The sequence below is a fragment of the Falco biarmicus genome, chromosome 2 (genome assembly GCF_023638135.1).
Source record: "Falco biarmicus isolate bFalBia1 chromosome 2, bFalBia1.pri, whole genome shotgun sequence".
In the NCBI taxonomy this organism is placed as follows: Eukaryota; Metazoa; Chordata; class Aves; order Falconiformes; family Falconidae; genus Falco; species Falco biarmicus.
This window is the reverse complement of record NC_079289.1, coordinates 65,758,136-65,781,967: the sequence shown is the minus strand read 5'-3', so window position 1 is coordinate 65,781,967 and position 23,832 is coordinate 65,758,136. Positions and strand designations below refer to the sequence as shown.

The 23,832-nt window shown below is 36.3% G+C and overlaps 1 protein-coding gene across 1 annotated transcript; it reads right to left on the bottom strand.

The window, feature by feature from the left end:
• Positions 1–278: 278 nt before the first annotated feature.
• Positions 279–23,764, bottom strand: CDC16 (cell division cycle 16). The gene is made up of 18 exons (XM_056328562.1): positions 23,589–23,764; positions 21,341–21,395; positions 20,320–20,417; positions 19,768–19,806; positions 18,770–18,910; positions 16,716–16,875; positions 15,983–16,077; positions 15,213–15,346; positions 13,453–13,532; positions 11,854–11,903; positions 11,081–11,154; positions 8,666–8,791; positions 7,898–8,050; positions 7,245–7,308; positions 5,515–5,576; positions 3,233–3,368; positions 2,529–2,619; positions 279–1,428 (listed from the first exon to the last, which is right to left on the bottom strand). Exons 1-18 carry the CDS (start codon positions 23,634–23,636, stop codon positions 1,163–1,165), a joined length of 1,872 nt encoding a protein of 623 aa, XP_056184537.1. The 5' UTR covers positions 23,637–23,764; the 3' UTR covers positions 279–1,162.
• Positions 23,765–23,832: the final 68 nt, after the last annotated feature.

Sequence of the window (23,832 nt, the reverse complement as noted above, 5' to 3'; positions counted from 1 at the left end):
ATGAGTTCTGAATACTTTGCACTCAAGTCTGGACCGCTAAACTTCAAGAAATCCATTCTAAACATTAAATGCCAAAACTTAGCTGGAAGTCACAGAAGAAAATATTATGACAGCTTGTAGCATTAAATTCTTAATTTTCAGCCCCACAGTGTGACATATGTGGAAAAGGCAAGAAGAGAAAGGAAGGAAAAAATTCACACAAAATAAGTTCAACATTCACACTAAGAAGGCAAACAGACCCATCTCCTGTTTAGTGGATGAACAAATCACTGCTGCTGTTTCAGAGGCATATGCTTTACTTCTTCATTTTTCAGTGAACTAATGACATTTAAAAATACCACACTTTTAAGAACCATGTATGTGTATTATTCAGTTACTACTTTGCATTGACAAAACAACTATGTATAAAGAGAATTACTGTGGTCCCTACAGCAGTACACTGTGACTTACAACTTTATAATAGCTCTAATTGTGGGAAAGAGTGATTTATCTTAATGTTTACGCCATTCATGTTTGTCTAATCAGCTTATCAAAAACAGTTCTTAAATTATCTTTCAGTAATGCAATATAGAATAATGACAAAGAACTGAAATTAATAACTAAGAGAAAGTATAACAAAATAACATGCTTTATCATCAATTTAATGTATGCCAGATTAGAGTCAAATGATGGAAAACCATTGAAATTGCTCCTTAAAGGAATACATATTTATGAAGTAGTAAGTATAAAAGTTAATGGATTTTTTTGTTTATTTACTAAGAAAGCATTCTCTACAGACAGGATGAAAACTCAGGAGCCACAATAATACTGTATTAAACTGGCTATTCAGTTTAACAACTTGTTAACAGTACCATGTTAACTACTATTTTTAAACGTTCACAGTCTTAGTGATGGCAGACACATGGACCAGTACACAGTTCAGGGAAAAAAACAAGTAAATTTATTTTTTTACTTCATCATGTATGATTAATTTTTTAGAAATAGTTTGTCATGTGTACTTCTTAATCATCCTTAAGGCAAGCATTATTTCTTCTTTAAGTACAGGGTAGTAGTTTGAATTCATATAAAAATAGCAAATTCTTGAAAGTATAACACCGTAACAAAAATGCTAAAACAAACATATTACACTTTGACAAAATGAGCTCTCTACCAGCATTTATGGTCACGTACTATGGTCTGACATTGATGTTTCTAACATCATATCACTTTCATTCATTTCTATCTCAAATGGTTCTTCCAACGAGCGACTGGTATCTGTACTCTTCCTTTGATGTGATGTCTCTAATGTTACTATGCCACTTTCATCTAGAGTTTGTCTTTCTATGTCGAATTCTCTGAAATCCCAGGGAGGTGAAATTATGTTCTTTAATGTCTTCATTGTGTGTACGTCAAAGTCATAACATCTTAATTTGTCTTTGATCTCTGTTCCTAGAAAAACAGTTAAACCGTTAGTTTATTCCCATGAAAAACTCCCAAAAAATGCATCTCAAACTATCATCCAGAAATTACTACAATTCTCTGCTTTCATACTGACAGGGAGCTGTTGCTGCTTAATCACTAAAGTTGAATAGAGTTGTTCTGAAAAAATCCAGCAGTCTCCTTTTTGAAAAAATGCACAATATAAGTAGTACAACTCCGATTCAAAAGTCTGTTAGAAGTAATTGCCAGTTCCCTTCCCAATTCTCTAAGAGGCTTTTTTTGTTAAGTTACACACAGCACGGTTTGCATTAATGCATATCACACAGCTGCATGGTTCTTCCAGATGTGTTAACTGACTACATATGGAGTAAGACTATTGAGAAGAAACATCTGCTTCAATTGTAAGAAAAATCTGCAGGAAAAACAACAGAGCACACACAGATGGCTTTTACTGGCTTCAGCCTCATTAACATACTTGACAGGACATCAACTGTGTTCATTACAGATAAATCACTAAGTTCATTGAAGTAGAAATATGTTGCTATAAAAGTTGGGAGGGGGCAGAAACTTTTCATAGAATATTTTGAACTGTGGCAATATAATGTATTACTGTCATGAAGCACCTTTTTTTTTTTTTAAACTATACACAAAGCTGTATTTTTGGAGTCAGGAGAATTTATCCTGTCTCCACAGAGCAGACTTCTGACATGGTAAAACCACTCTGCCCATATCTCTCTCCAGCAGCATTACCATGCTAACTCCATATTTCTCTTTTATTTTCTCCCCATTTCCTTTGGTTTCTAAGCTGTCACAAATCAGTATTGTCTGTAAAAGAGACCATCACGACCTTCAGTGGCAAAGTCTTTCCTTTATACTGGTAAGAATTTACCGTTGTGATGCTTACAAAAAACAGTGGTCATCTACAATTACTGATAAGTTCTGACTCATTTAGCCATTTACAAAACCCAACAAAACCAACAAAACCCCAAACAAAAACCAAACTCTACTTTGTAAGTTAACTAGGTAATGGTACACAGTCTTTCTTGATGTAAGACTAAGACTCCTCTCAAAGGACTCCATGACTTAAGAGTCACATAAGTGAAACTTACCAATGTAGGCTTCAGAATCACCAATATACATTTCTATGCAATGTCCAAGCATTGTGACTGAAAATGTGTCATCCCTCCTAAGACCAAGGGCCTATTAAAAAAACCAAAACCAAACAGCAGTGAAAAGTATTCAGTAGCAAATAAAACCATTTACATCTTAAGTCCACAATGGTTCTGAGTGTGTTATGTTGCTTGCCAATGCAATCAGAGCATAATCTTCAGTGTAAAAGCAAAAAATTGCACAACTAAAATATTGTCATATGAACTGGCTGAACTAGTAAGCAAGCAAAGCACAAAATCAAAACCAGAAAAGGGTATGTATACAGACAGAGAATCATTCACAAACCATGAAGTATAACGTGTTGCACTTATTGTAAAGGTTCTACTTCAAGGCTTAAGTTGGAAGTATTTTGAATTATTTCAGCTGCATGAGTTTATGTACATAAAATTTGTATGACAAATATGATATTCAATTAATTTACAACAAAGGAGGATCCAAGTACTAAGTTTTTCAAAGTGGCCATTTTTTACCTAATCAATAGAAAATTTAGGAAGATCCTTTTTAAAAAAAGATTAAGATTATAAAAGAAACACTAATTTGGAGGCTTGGTAAAATGTTCATTCTCTGTTCCAAAACCAAAATAGAATGAAACTGTAAATAACAGAATCTGTGACCAGCACTTTAATTTAAGCCAGTTACATACCGTGTGAAAATAGTCAATTGCGCTTTCAAAATTGCCCATTAGACTATGTATGTAGCCAATGGCAGAGTAAGTAGAAGCATTTTGAGGAATTAATACTAGAGCCTGACGATGGTATTCCAGTGCTTCTTCATATTTCCTGTCAGGGTTAAACACAGAATATCTATTAGTAAGCTTCAAGGTGAAAGGTGTTTTTATAGTTTCTTAGCTCAGCGGCACGCCATCCTGCAAGAACTTAAAAATTATTGCTTCATACTCTGAACATAATAGAACGCACAAAAGACTCACAGATATTGACAATTTTCTTCTTCAGTGTAATTGAAAAATCATTGTTCCTCTCATGTAGCACAACAGCTGCATACAGCTAGGCCCCATTTGGGGATGATCTTAGCAATTTGCTATGGTAAATTGCTTTAGATGTTTAATGCTGCTTATTGTAACATTAGCTTTCTTTCCGCAGCTTTCATTTTCCTCCCCAGGGGAGCAAAGGAGCAATACAAGATGAAATCACTCATTGTTCAAAGTAAGAAAAGCTCTCTGGGCAGAAATTTCACAACCCTTAAGTGCTACATACAGGAGTACTTTTGTCACATCCATTTTGCCACCTGCTGTCTCTGCTGTATCAGAAAAGAAGGTTTACATATCCCTAATTTCTTTCAAGTACCAGCCACCTTTTCTTTGAAAATTATCCATTAATTAGACTGCTCATTGCATTTGTTATTTTATAAAACAACAATTAATATACATTATGGCATTACTCTCAGAAATTAAATCATCACATTTGACATCCTAGTTCCAAGTTATTAAAGATAGCAATTGTCTATTCAGAAGAAATTTTAATGTCTATAGTTATAATGAAATTATGCAAAACAGTAAACCATGAAGTTGTTAGAGGACATTAAGTAACAATTGAGGCAGAAAAATTATGCAACTGTTTACTTGCTACACAAACCTTTCGTATGATTTGAATTCTATTTTCACTCATAGCATTTACCTATTAACTACCAATTGACTACCACTGTATTTTAATATACTGCTTTCAAATTTCAAACACATAATGCTAATGACCAGATATATACCCAGTAAGTTTTTTCATAATAGCACAATATCATGTATTATGAACACATATAAATAAGTTAAAAAATTAGTAAATTAGTAAATGAGTAAATTATGACAGAATTTTTTAAATTGTCAAAGCATATGTACATTTCCTAAATTCTAAACTTGATTTTCTTGAAAGATGGTTTACAAGGATGTAGAAATACATTAGGCTGGCTTTCTGAATCTGAATAAATAATAGAATGTAAGTTGTCCTAAGTGTGACGTAAGCAGTTACTAACTTAGCCTAGAAATTAAAAAAAAAAAAAAAAGCAAAAGGAATTAGAACTGAAACAAGCATTTTAAAAACCCCTGCAATTATACTCAGGAATAGGTTCCAGAAGCAGCGCCTTTTGTTTGATCTTGGCAGAAGGGGTAACTATTATACATCTGTATTTCATAATGAAAACTAAAACTAATTGGCAATTCAAGCACAAAGCCATTATTACCAAAGCCAAAGCAGAAGTACACTTATATCTACCATAATCACATTCTCATTAGCAGCTTTGAAACAAAAATTACAGTATACACCAACTGGACAACTAAAATCATGACACTAAAAAAAAAAAGATATGGCACTGATTAAACAAAACACTGGTTAAAATCAGATTCAGATTAAGGTAATTAATGAGAAGACATTTCTCTATGTTAAAACTGTTAAAGCTTGCATATGTACTTTGCACTTTCTTTTTCTCTTCCTAGAACAAAAATATGAAATTAAGTATTGAAGCGTGCTCTCAAAACCCACGAAGTAATACTTTATTTCTGTGTTAACGTCACTGAATATTTCACTTTAATAACGAAAATACACACTGATCCAGTTAATTGGCACAAACCCACCTTTATGTTAATTAAATCAATGGACATATTCACCTATGTCAAGACTGGGACAGTATCCAGTTAGAATTCACACCCATACAAGGATCTAAAAGCCTATGACCAAATTTTTATCTAATTAGAATCAATAGTTAAGGAAAAGCTTTTACATTAAGTACTTTAACTTGCATATAGTACACTGGATGTAGGAGGCAATTAACGTATTTACATTCAAAAGCTGATTTACAGAATCTTGTTCTTATAAGGTATTTTTACACTATTCTCATGTGGTACATAATCCTGATATAAGTGAGAAGTAGGCCTTTTGTGCAGTATTCCAGATAAATGTAGCTCCAATACTCTTTGCTTACTTGAGTTTTCTGCAGACATGTCCTAAGTTGTTCAATAAAGGCTCCCACTTATCAACAGTTACCTGAAAAATAATGTAACAATTCAAATAACTGCAGCTTCCCAAATTGTAACTGAATTTTGTCTGCTTAAAAAAAACCCCAATCAACAAACAAATGAACAAGGCAATTCATTCATGACCAAGAAAAATATCACGAGCATTTTCAGTTCTTTTCAAAGCGCATATTTAAGCTAAAAACATTTATTCAATTAACTCATTTTTCTAGTTTTTCCTTTCCCCAAAGCCAATTAAATTTCTTTAAAGGGTCAGCGATATTAAAACTTGGATGTAAAACAAACAACATTTGTTTTCTGCTAAGCTAAAAATCACATGAAGTCTCTCAGCCAAGGAGCACTGAACACCATCCGAATTGGGTATTTGTAAAATAATCATAAATACTGAAGGTCTTGTTCCTGTCTTCCCCTTCATCTGCACTAAATATATGAGCTCATTTACAAGGCACACAGAAGACAATCTGAGCCACCAAAATCCTTAAAAGATTTTTTCCTGGAATTAAAAATTATTTGGACTTGACTGCATTATGAATTTGTGATTCATAACAACATTAAGAGCATTTCTCTCTCTCTAGGTAATTTAGGTGTTTCCCACTAATTCTAAATTTCCATTTGTGTGTTTGTGGATCTGCTGATATTTAGGACTTTTCAATAAACAAGAAAAACGCCCCTGATCTACAAAGGTTGTGGCACGTGCATGAACATTACAACTTTAACTAAAACAGAACAACCATATTTATATGTTGGCGAGTGTATACATTAGTATCTGCGCAATTTCTGTTAGTAAATGTGTGTCTTGACCACATGATAATAGTTTTTTCAGTGCTCTCCACTTCATAGAAGGTTTATTGTGCTCTGGAAGCAGTTTCATTATCTTGATAGGAGATGCTTTAACAATTATAGTAGGATGAGGTGGTGTCCTCATAAACTAAATTCAAGCTAAAAATTGAGAAAACCTGTTTCAAAATTCACAAGAAGCCTGTCACAAGGTGATACTGTTTTCATTAAGGCATCTTGAGTTACTCTAGTATAATGTGTTTCTTTAGACAAGATGATGACACACAACTAAAATGAACAGTACTAGGTGCGAGCGCATTTGTGTGTTCCAGCATTTAAGAAATCAGGGTTGTAACGAACTACAAGCACGTTTCCTGACAAACCTTTTGCCAGTTGTTATTTTGATTACTTTCAGGAAGTTGGTTAAGCATCCTGTGACCCATTTCCACCCAGTGTCTCTATCTGGTAGAAAGAAAACAAATCCATACCTACAGGATTACATCCAAACAAAAGTAGAAGTCATTCAAGAAATGCCTAACCTTAAGGTGGCAGAAACCATCTTCACATGTGTACCCAGTTCCGCTCTCAGGTCAGGAACGATTGGTCTATTAAGACCCAAGACTTGAGTGCGAGACCAGGATTCTACTCTCTAGTCAACACTTACTTTCTTCTAATTTCATATAGAAAATTTGCCTTTTCATTTAGCATGGAAGATAATGTGATGATTCTCAGCTGAAAACCCAACATACTCAATTACAAGTATATGATCCAAGTTTCAAAGTCAAATTTGTATCATATTGCGTCTATCTCAAAATAAGCACAACATATTCTGTCACCCAATATTACAGAATTTCCTGGAGTTTTACAGATTTATTGTCATGCATATTAGTAGGAAAAATACCTCATTTCCAATAGCTTTGATTTTTTCCAGTGCATCAAGAAACCACTTTTCTGCAGTTTTCCAGCTAAGAATTGAGGAGGTAGGGGGAAAGAAAAGTAAATTAGTAGATTTTTCATTAGTAGTATGAGAAAACTCTATTACAAGGCAGAGTTCTTTGACATTATCTCATCATATGAGCGAAAGGAGATATAAAACCCAGTAATTTACTTTTGGCTATATTTTGCATGCACTCAGAACTAACAAGACCAAGTTAAAAAATCAGAAGCAAACCAAAAATATTCACTAAATACTTCTTCTATGTTAGGTTTTTTGAAAATATATTTGGAACCTCCCGAGCTGACAAAATGTTTTGATGTATAAAATTTTATAGCATGCGCGCACTTGTTTGCAGACAGATGCCTTTTCAAGGTATGCCACTACACAATGACAGGCACACAGAAAATAATAATCTATCTCTGCATGTTCCTCAAGCATTAAATTCTTTCCTAGTTCAATCTTAAACAAAGAACAATGTAGAAAGCAAGGGTCTAGAGTAAACACCATATAAACTTGAACTATAGTTTCTTTTGGTTCTGTGCAAGTACTTTAGCAGATATATTGGCACATTACGCTGCAGAATAAACCATAATTAAGATTGTATTTTGCAAGCTTACTCTCCATTTTGGAATGCAACTACTCCAACTTCATGCATAACAAAAGGATCTTCAGGTGCAATGCTTAAAGCTTGGCTGAAAAACCTTTCAGCTAACTTCGAGTTGTTGGTCAAACCATATTCCAGTCCAATATAAAGCATTGGCAAATGACACCTGAAAATACATCCAAAACAAACAATCACAAAAAACCAAACATGCACTTACCAGGAATGTTGTTACAAACTATAAAGAAATGCCAACTGTGTTTGCATACATTTACGTACTTTCAAGTAAAAGCTGATTTAAATGGTTTTTCCCCCTAGTTTCCTTCCCATATTTAATTTACAAATAGAATATGAAGTAATAATTACAGGGATTACATTTACCAATAACTACAATCAAATGCAATAGCTTTATATGCAATATAACATGATTAATCCATGACTTTTTTTACAACCTTCTCCAGACCATGAAACAGCTGTTCAAGTTATTACTATACAGCAGTTTGACCTGTTACAACAAACATGATTCAGAAATTTCAGAGAACTTTCAGGTAAAACAGATTACCTAAATATAAATCTTGACTTTAAAACTTAAAAAATCACAACAGCAATCATAAACAATGCAGTCAAAGGCAGATGATTAAATTATTTGGGTTTTTTTTCTCATTTGTTCTCAACCAGATAATTGTTGCAAATGTATTCCTACTGTTTAAAGGGATATAGGTCAATATTCTACACTATTTATGGATTAATTTTAATTTTCCTGACTGTGACATTTTTGACATACCCTTTCATGAGCTGTGCAGCTGTGAAGTATGCAGCCATTGCTTGGTCATGCTCACTCTCAACTGCAAATGAATGTCCATATGCTATCCATGCAGGTCCATAGGTTCGCTCAAGTGTAGTAGCTTTGCTAAAATCAAGAGCAAGTCACAAGCAAACACATCTGAAGTTAAATTTAATCTGCTTCAGATGACTACTTACATAGCAATGTTAAGAAAATATTCCGTTAAGACCCGTGGTAAACAAAGTTAATTTTAAAAGTTCAAACCATTCAGCACTTAGAAGTATCACACATTTTCAAGAATGCATTGTATTAGTTCTGTTGCTTTTTGTGGACAGCAGGAATTCTTTTGTATTACTGAACATAAACAATTATATAATAGGTGAATTGGGCAAAATACAGAAGAAAGTAGTAGTGACTCAATGTATTACAAAATTCTAGCTATACATTTCAAAATAAATATTTTCCTGCAAATGTACATTTCACAAGCAGGATACCAAAATAGCAAATGAACACTTAGGTCAAAATGTGTGTTGAAGTTCTGCCATATAAGTGTACTAGCCTTAATGAAAAGTATTTGTCACTGCACAGACAACTGCCGTGCATCAAAATGTCACTCAAGTTCCAAGATGAAGACTGCAATCTGAGCATCCCGACTGCAACCTGAAATCTTTACAGAAAGATGGACTTGAAAATAACCTACAGAGCTTTCTAATGTTCTTGTTTCAGTCTGAAGGCAAGGACATTCATAACTAAACAGCTCATGACAGATGTGCCAAATCTATTTTTAAAGTTTTCTAATACAGAGATCCTGCATGTTCCACAACTAATCTGTTCTATTGCTTAACCACCATTAAACTCTTCATTTTTTCCTAACATTTAATCTAAATTTTGCTTCTCACAGCTAAATTTGTTATTTCTCATTGCAGATCCTAGAGAACAGTTTGTTTGCCATCTCCTGGGACAAAACTTTACATATTTGAACATTTGTATCTTCCCACCGTACATCCTAGACAACTTAAATCCCTCCAAAAGCTTTCCTCCTTGGCCACCTTCTCCAGAATGCTTTTTTATTGCCTTCTCTTGAATTCAATTTGAATGTCTCACATCAACCTTGAGTTCTCCACACATTAACTTGTCAACAGCAACACAATACAATACAGCATTGTTATTATTATAAAAGATGGATTATATTCTACTGCAAATGTCGTCGTCCTAATTGGTGTTCAGATGAAGGAACCCTTTTTGGAGCTATCTGCATCCTTCAGATCTTGCTTCTGGAGCAGCCAGAATGATACTTCCCTCACACGTTACAGGGCACTGCCTGGCTGTGCCTTGTACCCCGTTCAGCATGCTCCAGCATGATGTCCTATGACTCCAAAACAATAATATGGGAGCTTGTATTTTTATCCATGATATCTCCAGATCCTTTTTCTAAAAACTACTGTCTAGCTCATAGTTGTCCCTAGCCATGCAGTTGCATACTATAATTCTTTTCCAAGAAATGTGGGCATCTTGTTACTATTTCAATTTTACCTGACCTTTTTCCTCTTTGCCAGAACTACCACGAATTCTGATGTTTTTGGTTTGGGTTTTTTGCCCCTAGCACATCTATAGACACTTCTTGGCTAGGGATGCTTTCAGATTTAATAAAGATGCTCTTTATTTCACCACCAAACCCACCTATGTCACTCAGCTTCTTGAATAATTTCACACTGGTACTTGCCAGGAATTTCAATAGTTTACCCATAACCACCAGGCATTTAAACAGTGTAAATTACTAACCCATCGTTACATATATTGTCTACAAAGATCTGAAGAAGAAAAATGAAAGCCTTGCAGGTTGATTTACACCTTCTCAGTTTAAGCTTACAGCACCAACACAAATGCCCTACTTCACAGCAACGTCCTGCTCCCCAGCGTTCATTATCAATACACATACAGAAGACCTATAAGAAAGAGCATTGGACTGACTGACCAACCTAGTAAGTCCAAGGCTGCTTGTGCAAAGAAAGAACTAGACCGGACAGCTGAACGTCAGAATCATCTATCTCACTCTTCCCTTTAAAATATGAAACCTGAACCTGGGAGAACACCCGAGTGTCCTTAAGCTAAGAATGGAGGCTTGATCACCTAGGCATAGTTAGCTTGGCAGCATGAGCAAATGCAGGGACTACACCTGCCCATAAGAGGAAGGTGGACTGCCAAAAGAGATTCCACATAAGTCTCTGCATTTTTAAATTACTTCAATGAATGAGGTCTAAACTGGTATATCAAAAACTGGGTGTCAACAAAAGGAATATTTTAGTAGTAGCTGGTTTATCATGGCTTCTGTTTACTTTATGAGCTTACAATCATGAAATTTGTTTAGCAAGCATGCAACAGATCCCTAAGGAAAACCGGGGAAAAAAATTTTACCTGAGATATCTTCTGGCATGTTCATTTTTGTGGCCAACCATGAGATAGTAGCATCCTACTGCAAACCATGACACCTATACATTAAAATAAAAATAGAATATTATTAAGTATATCACACTGATTTTAGTGAAACATCACCAGAGGTGATGCAAAACAGAGGAACAGATTATAATTGGAGAAGTTAGGAACATTTTCACTGAAATCACAGTCAGCTTTTCAAATTATATTTGATATTACAGACAAGCTAAAACTGCTGGCATGTACACCTCTAACTGAGTTTGTTCAGCCTCATGAAGAGAGCACTAAGTGGAAAGCTTATTGCAGTCTTCAATTATCTAATAGTAAGGAATACAGAAGACAGAGCCAGACTCTTCTCAGAAGTGCAGTGACAGGATGGGAGGCAATGGGTGCAAGTTGCAACATGGAAAATTGAGACTGAGTAGAAGGAGAACAATTTTCATTATGAAGGTGATCAAACACTGAAAAAGGTTGCCCAGAGAGGCATAGACATTTATTACTGTAGCATTTATTTCAAATTATTATTCGAAGTGAATACCTCACATCAAATATATTTTACAGGTACTTTGTTTTAAAAAAAGATCCTTGGTTTAAGAAAATTACAATGCATAGAAAATAAAAGGAACAAACCATTTTTACTAGCTCATCCAGAAATGGATTTTGAATTCTGTTACTCAAACTGATCGTTACATTACAACTTTTAGATGCTTTCACCTAGAAAAACTACCAGTCAGTGAAGGCTTAGAACAACTTACAGGATTATTTGGGTACAAGTCCACCAGTTTGTGAGAGAGATAGAAAAGCTCTACATAGTGGGTAAAAAGAAAATAAAATTAAAACATGCTAAAACATTAAGATGTTTCAAGCCCTTTAGCTTTCTATACAAAATATCCAGAACATCTAATGTTATTAACATAGAAATGAAGAAAAATGTTTTCTGTTTAGTGGTAATGCTTCAAACTGCCTCAAAACAGATTCAGTTTTACAATTAACTAAAAAAAAACCCCAACCCATAAGTCTCCGCAGCACATAAATCAGCAGCTATACATCCCACTCCTTCGGAATTCTCAAACAACTTAGGTGATTAACATACATTAAAATAAGCACCTGTAGTATCATACTTGAATGTGTCTTGTCAAGGTAAACCACCACTGAACTTCCTATACCTAAAAGGTATAACATACTAGAGGCTAGATCAATTTCTAAGTAGAGTCCTGTGCATTAATATGCTGAAAACAGGACAAAAGCAAATAAATTATTATACTAGGAATAATTCTAAGTGATTACTTATGTAATAAAAATAATAATTCTAGTTATTAGAATAACTTACTCCAGGTTTTCTAGCAACAACGGAAGTAATCAGACATAGGATAACATTTCTATTGCCTACGCAGTTTCAAAAGAAATAGCATTATGGTACATAAAATTTCTATTTCTTTAGAGTACAGTGGTCTTAAATTGATGAGTTTGTCCTGGAGTACTTTGCATCAATTCTCAGATTCAGAAAAATCAAACATGAAGACTGGCATACAAAATACCAGCTTATTTACAAAATGCTTCTCAAGGCAGACACAGAAGAAAAATCAAGAGTACTGGCCACATTTTCGGATGTAGTTAACTGAAAGTACATTCACTAAACATTGAGAAGTACTAGTACACGTAATGATCTATTTGCCTACATGCAATGCACCATCCTTTGAGAGACTGCAAATCGTATGAGCTCCTTATTCTATTTTCCAATTGATTTTAAAGACATTCGAGCTCCTCGCTTGATTTGGATGTTTATATGCAGTCTGAAATCAGAAGCCATCCCAGCTGCAAGCAAGCTATTCCTGTAATTCCCAGCAAAGGTGCTGCATGATTAAGAACTTGTTTAAACTAAAAAGAGGCCTTCACAACAGCAAAGGCAAGAAGAGTCTAGAATTTTTCCTAACACAGAATAATCATGTCCATCTAAGCATACACACTGATGAAGAGTTTCTTCTAGTTAAATTTAATGTATTTTACTTTTGAGCAGAAAAAGTACACTCTATGAAGATCACCTCAAAACAGAAACGAAGCAGTGTAGCGCACTAACTTTCTGGCCACACAGCCCAGTGCTTAAAAGACAGTGACACTCATGATCATGAATGAAGACTCCTTGCATAACTACTTCCCCTCTTCAGCCTTGCTACCATCTCTGAAACCCCCTTCTTTTCTGGATACCACTGTTTTCTTGAAACTGCAGATAGGAGGAACAACATACGTCATTTTTAAAATGGTATATAAGGGGGTTTCCTGGCATCTTTAATTCTTTTTTAAAATTGAAGCTTTACAATCTTATTTTGACTCATAATAAATGTTGTATTTCTTACCATTTGCTTTATTAAGCTCCACAAGTGTCCCTATATGCACAGGTAAACAATTTGCATGGAAAGGATCTTTTTCCATTACTCTGGAAAAATAAAAAATAAAAAAAAATCTGCAACACACATTTCAAAAATTGTAATGTTTTATAAGTAAGTTGTTTTATAGTATGTAATGTTCCAGTTAATTACCACTTTAGGCACTGGAAAACTACTTGTGACTAGAAGGTAACTATTAACAGCATAATAGAAGGCTATCTTAAAACCAGAAAAATAACTATTAATTTAACTTAACAAAAGAGGATAACAGAAAATTCTGGCAAGCTGAATATACAATAAGGAAAACAGAATACAATGCACATTTGTTTGCAGGTCACTTCAAATTTAACCGGCAAACGGCAAGCAACGTTTCTGTTCATCTTTTCCATATATCTGACAGCAACTTTCAAGCAATAGTCCTCAACTTTCTGAGCTTAAGTCTAAGCAGTATGCCTTAGGAAACATACTTAGCTCAGTTTTAAATTTTTATTTCCTGTGGCATTTAGAAATGGATGATAGTCTCACAGACAACAGACTGCATGCAGGACATGGCATGTAGGCATGTGCCCTTTTTGTTAGCATTTGGTGAACTAGGAAGAGAAGAAAAAGATGTCTTAAAATCTATTCACAGAATCTCTTAAATCAAAAGTACATTATGACTCCATTCTCTGAGAAGCATGCCTTGAAATAATTAAAAGTTTATTTTTAAAGAGTTCAAATTATTTCAAATGAGAGGTATAAAAGAACATATAAACAAGTATATTAAATGCTCTCTTGAAGGGAGTCTAAAACTTTGAAATTATATGGACTTCTCAGACTCTCATATCCAAGTTTTAGCATCTGTGATAGTCTCCCACTAAGGAGACATTAACTCCTGCCACTTTCTGCTAGACACACTGTGGAAATTAAGTTTCAGAAACAAATCTGCACTCGTATAATTTTATTGACTTAATTGGAGTCATTTATTTCAGTAGGATCATGATTTTACTCAGATTTTTAAATTCACCCTGTCAGCATTCTCTACAGCCTTTCCAAAAATCTTGTCTGTACTCAGCTCCATAGGATATTCTACATAGTGATGGCTTGCTTCTGGTAAGAAAAAGCTTTACTATTAAAAAAAAAACCAACCCCCCCTTCTATTCTATATTACTAATATTCTGAGGCTATGCATTACATACATAAAAATACAATTTTCTTAAAATGGTTGTTGTCAGACCAGCAGAAAAAATAGCTCCCCAACCATGTGTTCAGATTTACAGTAGTTGAGAAGCAATCCATGTTGTTCTGACCCACACGACAACTGCACAGCAGCGTATGCCTGGGCTACATTAACAACTGAGACACAATACTCAGCACATTAAAATTAACATAACTTTTAATCAGCCAGAGAAGTCATACTTCCTAACTAACCAACTGATTCAAACCTGTTCATTCTGAAGGCCAAGAAATAGGTAGAGAGAACACAGAACTGAAGGTACCAGAGTAAGGAAGAGGATGGATGAAGGGAAGTGCAGCACAGTGCTGGAGTTTTGCTTTGGATATTTCTGCTACACGTCATAAAAATAGTATGTCTTGCCAGACACAAACTACACATTTTAAATACCTGTAACTCTGTATCAAATGGTTATGTATGTCAACCCATTGAACAATGATATTCACTGTAAGTCCAGGCATACTTATTATACCTCGCTATATGAGAAAAACCCCTCAAAGTTGCTTTGTATACTTACACAGAAGTAAGCTTGTAACACATTTTGAAATCACAGTTATAATAATGTCTTTCGGCTAAGGATACTACCACATCGAGGTTTTCCTGAAGACCATCTACTGATTCAGGAATCAGTGTTTCACTGGGTTTATTATACTGAAAGGCAAAAGAAACAGTATGTTAAACTACAAACAACCTAAAATTAGATAGTATAACTATTAGTATTTTTAGTTCTAAAAGAATACTTAAGAATACCAAGTTTCTTAAAATTCTTCGTTTTAAACTGAAAGTCCATAAAAAACCTGCTTGGTAAAATGCTTCTTTATTAGAACATAAAAGGTGCTTGCCAGTGTCAACATCTTAAGTGTAGGCTGCAGAAATGAACAGTAAGCAATATACAGTTGGCTTTCAGTGTTCTCACATTTCTTTGGAAAAATAGTCTGGAATAACATTGTCAGTTACCTGAAAATAGTAGGATATAGCATTTTGGCTACATTATTAATGTTCTTTTTCCCCACCCAGAAGTTTCTCAAGAAATGAAGCTAAAAAAAAAATATCAGAATTTCAAGTTGACACCACACCAGAAAATACTGGTTATACAAACAGTTTATACAAAACTGTTATAGTACCCCCATAAAGTGATATCTCCAGCATCATAAATTTTAAAATAACCAAAACTACAAAGCCCTTATTTATTCCAGTGTTCAGAATAAATGGAATCAAAGAAAATTTACACATGAAGTCAAGACTTCAAATCAATTCTCCAGCTTTTTAGTCAGTTTTGTGGTTTACCTTTTTCAATTTATTCTCAAATAAAAAGTGAAGCAATTCTTGTTCTTCTTCTGTACATTGTCTGCTAAGAGGTAGAGATTCAAGAAGTTCTTTTTCTATGTGGATTTAAAAAAAAGTGGTTATTACAGAAGAAATAGCAAGATCCAACATTTTAAGAACTTAAGAGATGCAAAGAATTTTATGATGCTCAACCCTAAACTACAAGGAAGACAAAAGTACAGATACACTGAAACAGATAATACTACTAATTATGGAAATCAATGATTCAGTACTTCGGCTTTTCTTCTAAACTTTTAGATAACATTTAATAGCTGAACACCACTGTTTTTATTTACTCTGCATGTCAAATTTTACCACTCAGAATGGTATATTAACCAATATCTCCTACAACTAAGTAAAGACCACTAGGGTTTTGTAGATTCAAATCTTGTGAAGTTGAAGACACGGGGAAAACATTGTTCAGGCTAAGCAAAGAGCGTGGGAGCTTCCAGAGCTAACAAACAGGACAGCTGGGTTACTTTGTTTCTTTTAGTTCTTAGCACTGCAAGGCCAAAAAATCAAGTTCAAATGTAAGTTTGAGCAGATGAGAATTTTCACTAATTTCATACATTTTCTATTCTCAAAATTTTCGAGTCTGTTACTTGCAGTATTGCTTTAATTTTTATCCATGAAAAAGGCAGAGTGAGAAAGCAGCTAAGTTTTACTTGTATTTGAGAAATACTGCTATCCAGACCTTCTTGTGCCGTCAGCATATGGTGCGATGTTAAAAGATCAAATGCTTCAAAGCAGTAAACATCAAGCTTCAAGGCCTCTTTGTAGCTGTATGTTGCTAGGGTTCTATTATCCAAAGCATCATAGATCTTCCCTCGCAAAAGGCATATAGAGCTCTTGATCTGGTGGAAAAGCAGGGCTGAAGGTCAAAGACTGAATCAATATTTGCAATTTGGTTTGAGCACAAATCAAATGGGCTCCCTGAAAAGTAAAAAGCATTTCATGTATGATAGAACCCGGTTTTCTAGTGCTGTCTTTAAATAAAATATTGTCTCTACTACCTTAAAAAAAATAATCAAATGAATGCTCTCTCAGATAATCTACTAGCAAGCAAACACATACTTGAAATAAGTTGAAGGAGGCAGAATTTATCTTTTCTACTTCTGGCACCCAGCTCTCTGATATACTAAATTCCCTTCATACTCAACATAGGGAAATCGTCACTTCCAAAGGTAATTCACTTATCTGTTGACTATTAAACCACATATTTCATGCAAGACAAGAATGACCACAGCAGAGATGAAAAAGACCAAATCAATAGACTCAGCTACTCTGAGCAGAAAAACATATTCTTCTTTTCAATCCAAAACACAGATGTTTCAGAAATGAAAGTAGTGAAAGATCACTATTACCATAGTTAAAGTTGTGCTAAGATGTCTAGCAACTAACATGTCCTTTCAAAACTCCCTAGATGGGTGTTTAATTCAGTCAGAAGGCCACAGAAGTGCCAGCAAGTTACTTAAGAGAAAGTTAACATGTTACACACCAACATCATCAGACAGACCAACTGTCTCAGCAGTCCCCACGCTAGAAATAACACTATAGCTGCATTAACAACTAATAAACCCCAAGGGGCTGCTACGGTGATAATATTGTTACCAGCTCAGAGACCAGTCATTCTTACTCTGGAACTAGGGCCTGTGCAAACTAATCAAATTAAGTTTAAAAAGCCACATTCCTAGAGAAGAGTTTGGTCTAAAATTTCTTCAAGCAGAACCCACTTCTCTCCTTTGGCAAACCAAACCTGTCCTCACATTAGTGAACTATATTATCACAAGCATTTGTGAAGGGAAGGACTGATAAAGCTGAGTTTTTTGGCCAAGTTCTTTTTCAGTCAAAATAGTTTCCCAATTTAGTTCAATAATCAGTCAACAAACACCTGTCTGGGCCAGAGTGCCATGAAACAGGGAGAAAGAATGAACAGCCAAAGTTGAGAGACTTCTTCCTTTGCTTGCGGTGGTAGCTTAAATGTTCCCATTAAAGGTATACTACAGTAACTTCAGTCTAACCTGCTTCTCCCTTATGCCCATCAATACCAGCATTTGAAATCAGTTCACGTCGATGATTTAACCCATTTTGCTACTTCAGTCTTACAGGGAACATGCCATCTGTTAATCACCTTCACTGTAGTTTCAGCTAATATCAATTCCTAACTCCAAAAATAAAGACTATTCACAGACTCTACAGCCTACACACAGTACTGATCCCTTTTGACTGTGCACCTATATAGAACTTTTTCACTGAGCTTCAGAAACTTTACTTTCACATCACATAATTTTCAAGTGCGATTAAAAAATGTAGCACTGAGAATAAGGTTAAGGAAATACTTGATTGTAAGTAACTGGAGGAGAAGAAAACTTGCTTTGTTATCTCAGAACCTGCAGCCCAATTGAAAGAAATGTTAGTTTACATTATCAATACTGAAATAGCAGCATAGAGCTAAAAGACTACAAACCAATGGCAGATCATGAACTTCCTGCAAAGCGTCTGCAAATAATTTATGGGAAGTTGTTGAAAATCAGTCTTCATTCTAGCAGAACAAGTTATTTTCATACAGGCAAGCTAACACATGACTTCTGACCAAAAGGAGAACAATTCATCACTTTTAAAAATTACATTATCCAAAAAAGAAAGCTTAAACAGAGTCTCAGATTCATACAGCAGTAAAATCACTTTCTGACTTCACACATTGTTTTCTCAGTTATAAAAATACTTGTTTAAAAAAATGTTACTTACAGAGGATTGTGACATCTCCCAGTCTGTGGTAGAGTCTTTCAATCCACTTTCATCCTTCAAGTACTTTTCAAAAAGTCTTTTGTTGATTGGCTCTTCCATATCAAGAATATCAAGGGCCTGTTGATGTTCTTTTGCAGCATACTAGCCAAACATGTGGATGTAAAAAACAAGGATGGGATTTGAAACATCTGTACATAAAGCACCAATAAACACAGTGTCACATTTGAAAGGCACAGATTAAAACAACCAGTGCTTATCAGCAGGTTTTTCATGCATGCATATTCTTATTTGGACATATGTCATTTTATAATTGCAGTCAAATATTTTACTAGTCATCCAAAAAATTATGGAATTAACACCTACAGAAAAATCTATTATTCAGCATTATGCAATCACAGAAGAAGATATGCTTCTAAAAATAGTTAATACGGGTTTTAGTAAAATAAAATAAAAAAGTAAAAAAAAAAGAAAAAAGCAGCACATTATTCTATTTCAAATGTCTACATTTAATCTACCATTAATCAATCTATTAATTAATCTACAATCAATCAATCTATTAATTGATTCAATTGCCCTGTGCAAGCACTACATTTTACTATTTATGTATCACATTTTACACAGAGGTATAAAGCTCCAAACTATACTTATAAAACCAAAAATCACATCTCCTCTGGTCAGACTACAACCAACCAATTAAAAATGTAAACATGAAGACATGAGACAAAAGTGGTTCATGTGCTTTCCCCACAAAATATTAGAGGAGTATTTTTCTTTCCTGGAAAAAAAAAGGTCAGTGGGATTTCTTCAGAACAGTAGCACAACAGATACTCCAGCAACCATACTGAAGGTTAAAGAATGAAATCAACTGTCGCAAAATTTAAGCATGTTATTCCAACAAACACAGACATCTACATTGCCTGTCAGGTACCTAATCTTCCCAGGATGCATCTTTTATTTAGTTTGGTTTGTCACCAATAAAGGTTAAAACGTGTACTCACATGACATCTAGCTGCAAGGTAGCGACACGCTTCATATAACTGAAAGAGACGTTTCATACATATTAGTTATAAAGACAGAGCAAGTTAACTTACACTGCTGGACTCCATGTTGCTCCTCTCCTTTTTCAGTTGTATGGCTTCATCCCTCTCACCTCCAAAAGTCTTTCTTGACCAAAATGACTAAGTCTGTATCACTTTCACTACTATTAAACTCTCAAAAGACAATTGCTTCACTCTTGTCTTCACCACTCATTAGCAGAGCGGAAAGACAATTCAAACAACTACACCTGAAGTGACACTCCACCTTCCCATACCTGCTATACTTACATCCTTGGACACCTTCTCTTTTCTGTGACCCTATCTGGGGCCAACATTTTCAATCTGGCTGACTGAACACAGGACTACACTTGGTTCAGATAAACTACATCATGCAGGTTTTTTAATTAATTTTCCCATAAATCTTATCCTCTGATGGTGAAGTAGTCACTGTGGTTTGCAGAAAAGGTTTAAAAGTGTAATAACAGTAGTAAGTCTTTGACGAAGATGACTTACCTTATCCAACTTACGCGATCGAAGGGCATGTGCTGCCCTATGATACTGAGCTGTTAGGTAGAGACACTGGGCCAGCCAGTAGATATCTTGTGGTTCCTCTAAAATAAAAGAACAAATTATAAACCATTGATTTATAACGTATTTTTAAACACTTCCACTTCCCTAGAAAAGTATTTTTCCCCACTCCAGCATCCTATCAGATTACAAAGTCATATTTTTTATATATACACATATGTATGTTTATAAGCAACTTAGACTATCCATCAGTGAGAGATTAAAATGAAAAAATAATCAGATTCTAACTTTAAAGATATCAGATAGTGCACCAGACAGTGAATACAAAGAATCTCATACCAGAGGTGTGTTATGAGGACACAACAGTGATACAGATCTAAAAAAGTAGCAGTTGTAGGTTACCCTGCCCTTGGACATAGGGCAGAAAAAAACCCCAGAATTGTGTCTCTCAAAAAAGATCAGTGGGAACCTAACAACAGTGAAAATGAAAGCGCTAGACCTCTGCAGCTTGAAGTTATGACTGCAGAAGCACAATTTAGTACTCTCCTACTTTATTGGCAACCAAAGCTTTCATGGGATCAAGCTCCTAGAATCATTTTAAGAAGTGTAAATGGACCACAGCTGTAGGCAGACACAGGCTACCAGCATCAACTCACTCCATAAAATTGCATTCTATTTGTCACCCAGAGCAACTGTGAATCCTGTAGGAAACCAACCTTGACACTCACAGTTCTTTTTTTTTTTCTTTCTTTTTGTCCCTTAAAGCAGGCAAACCTTAAGGTTTGGCCAATCATCACTTTTAACACGGAGTTCAAAAGGGAAGGAAGATTGGCTCTGTTCTTTTTGGAAAAATGGCATTTCAGAGATCACAGAAAAGCACTCACACCCTTACACCAAACTCAGAACTTCAGTATTTAGCCAAATAGCTTTAAAAAAATCACCAACAAAACCAAAACTGAACACTATCAGAAAGAAGTTAATAAAAATTTAAAAAGCAACTACTTACCATGAGACAATGAAGCTACTTTGTCTGCCCAAAACAGGGCGCTTTGATACTGCTGCTGTAAAAGATGACAGAAATAATTAGTATTTTTGGGGGGTTCGCCTTCCTGTATTATTTTGAAATACACTGTATATCCTTCACATTTAGTATCTTATGCATGTAGTCTCTAATGAACAGTGATATACATTTGAGATTTTTATAAGCTCAAAAAATAGTTTTAAAGGGCCAGTACTGTAACTTCTAAAGGACATAAAAAAATAATTCAAGGTGGGTTTGTTAATTTTTCCCCAGTAAAATGCAGGTATCTTTGACCAAAAAGTAGACACCACCTAAGTATGGAAATAGGTCACTAGTTGATTTGCCATCACTGAAAAAGTAGCAAGAATCCCCCCTTCCAGTTAAAATAAATGCTACATTTTAGAAGAAAGAGAATACTATGTATAAAAAAAGGACATACAAATTACTTCAGGAAACTTCAGCAGCAGGATCTCTGCTTAAGAAATTTTCATGCTCCAGTCAAGATGCTTTAACCTCACACAAAACCACAGTCCCTATGCGAATCTGCCCTTATTCCTAGATATACAGTTTCACTGTTAAGTCTGCAGTTCAGGAGAAGTGGGTGAAATAGAGAAAACAAGTGGCAACTAGAGAACCAATAGAAGCAGAGTTTGCAGGTATATCCATCCCACTAACTCGGCTAAGATTGCATCAGATTTGGGGTTCTAGGCAAAATCTCGTTGAATTGGCTGGGATTATTCTCTAAGAAGATCAGCAAGGGCTACTATTGTTCCTTTCTACCCTTCATGCTATGAGACATGATATGCTTCCCAGGATTCTGCTGGACATTTAACAGATACCTTGCCATGGTAAAGGACTTGTAACACTAGAAAAGCCTTAATCACTTTTGCTCTTTCCTGCAACGTTACAGCTTCAGTTTGTTACATGTAAACCTTAGAGACTGTTCTATGCATTTAGAGCAGAGGTCTGGCAGACTTTACCAAAACACACACTGAGAGCCACTCTAGTCCTCAGAAAGCACTATGCTCCATGACCTAAGCGGTCTCTTCTATCCTGTGTTCCCACATTTCCTCCTTGATGGGGATTAAGAATGCCCAGCAAATGTGGCAAGAGAATAGTTTGGTTTCAATCTGCACCTCCAAGAAAAATAAAATCACCATCACCACCCTCCCAAGCAAAAAAAAAAACAAACAACCAACCCAAAAAACTAACCAACCACCAAACCCCCAGATATGTAATAGCTGTCTACAAGAACTAAGGTTTAAATAACTCTCAATAGCACAAAAGAGAGACATAATCCAGGTTTACAGGGCACTATATATTTTCTGTTAAATTCTACACCACTTCTATAGTTCTACAGTGCTACAAGCCGACTATATTACACAAAGAAGCACTCCCACATTCCTCCTGATGCCCCCTCCTCAGAACCACACCAGTGCCGATATAGCTGTGTGGCAAAGCAGCTTGGTGAACCAGTTTAACTCAAATGAGTACAGCAAAACAATAAAATAAAATTCGCCACATTAACTTGGGTCCCTGATCAATCTTTCAGTCAGACTCGCTGGCCACACACCCAAATGCCTGTGCTAACTGAAGGGATGGGTTTCTCTCAGGAGCGATGTCAATACCAAGGGTCTGAACTAGAAACAGAGCAGCAAAGTTCCATGCTATATTTAATCTAATTTATTAATGCATTTTTCCTCTTGCTTTGTTTGTTTGTTTGCCCTGCAGCAACATAATTGCTGAACCCATCAACAAACGGCAACAGCCGCCCGCAGCGCCGCAGGTCAGCGCGGCGGCATCTCCAGCCACCAAGTAGGCACAGCCCGACTTGCACAACCCGGGAGGTGGCCATCCTGCAAACACGCCTTCGCCACACAGCGGCCCTACCGCTCCCACACCGAGCTCTCCGAACGAACGAACGAAGAGGGAACCACGACCCCGCCACCCCCCGCCGCGCTCCCAGGCGGCCGCAAGCCCCGCTCCCAGCCCAGGCGGCGCTTCCGGCCCCCCGCACCCCTCACCCACCCCCCGCTCCCTCCCCTTCCAGGGCAAACGGGGCATAAATTAAAAATTAGCTCCCTCCCCGCGGCTACAGACGCTGGCACTGCTGCCCCCCGCCCCCCACCCCAGGCCTCCCTCCCTCCGGGAGCCGGGCCGAGAGGGGCTTGGCCTGGGGGAAAGCCGGCGGGCCAGCCGCCCCTTCCCCAGCAAACCCCAGCCCGCGCCTCACCTGGTCGATGTACTGCCGCACCCGCCTCCTCAGCCGCTCCAGGTTCATCCTCCCACCCGGCCTGAGGGTGAAGCGAAGGGGAGGCGGCCCAGACGCCAAGCCCACCGCGCCACCAGCGCCGGCCTCTCCGCCACCCGCCAGACGAGGCGCCCAGCCCGGCGGTGCCGCACTCAAACCCGCCCCCGCTTCCTTCCCCGCCTCCCTCACAGAAACAGCGCCCAGAGCTCATCGTTCCGGGAGCGCT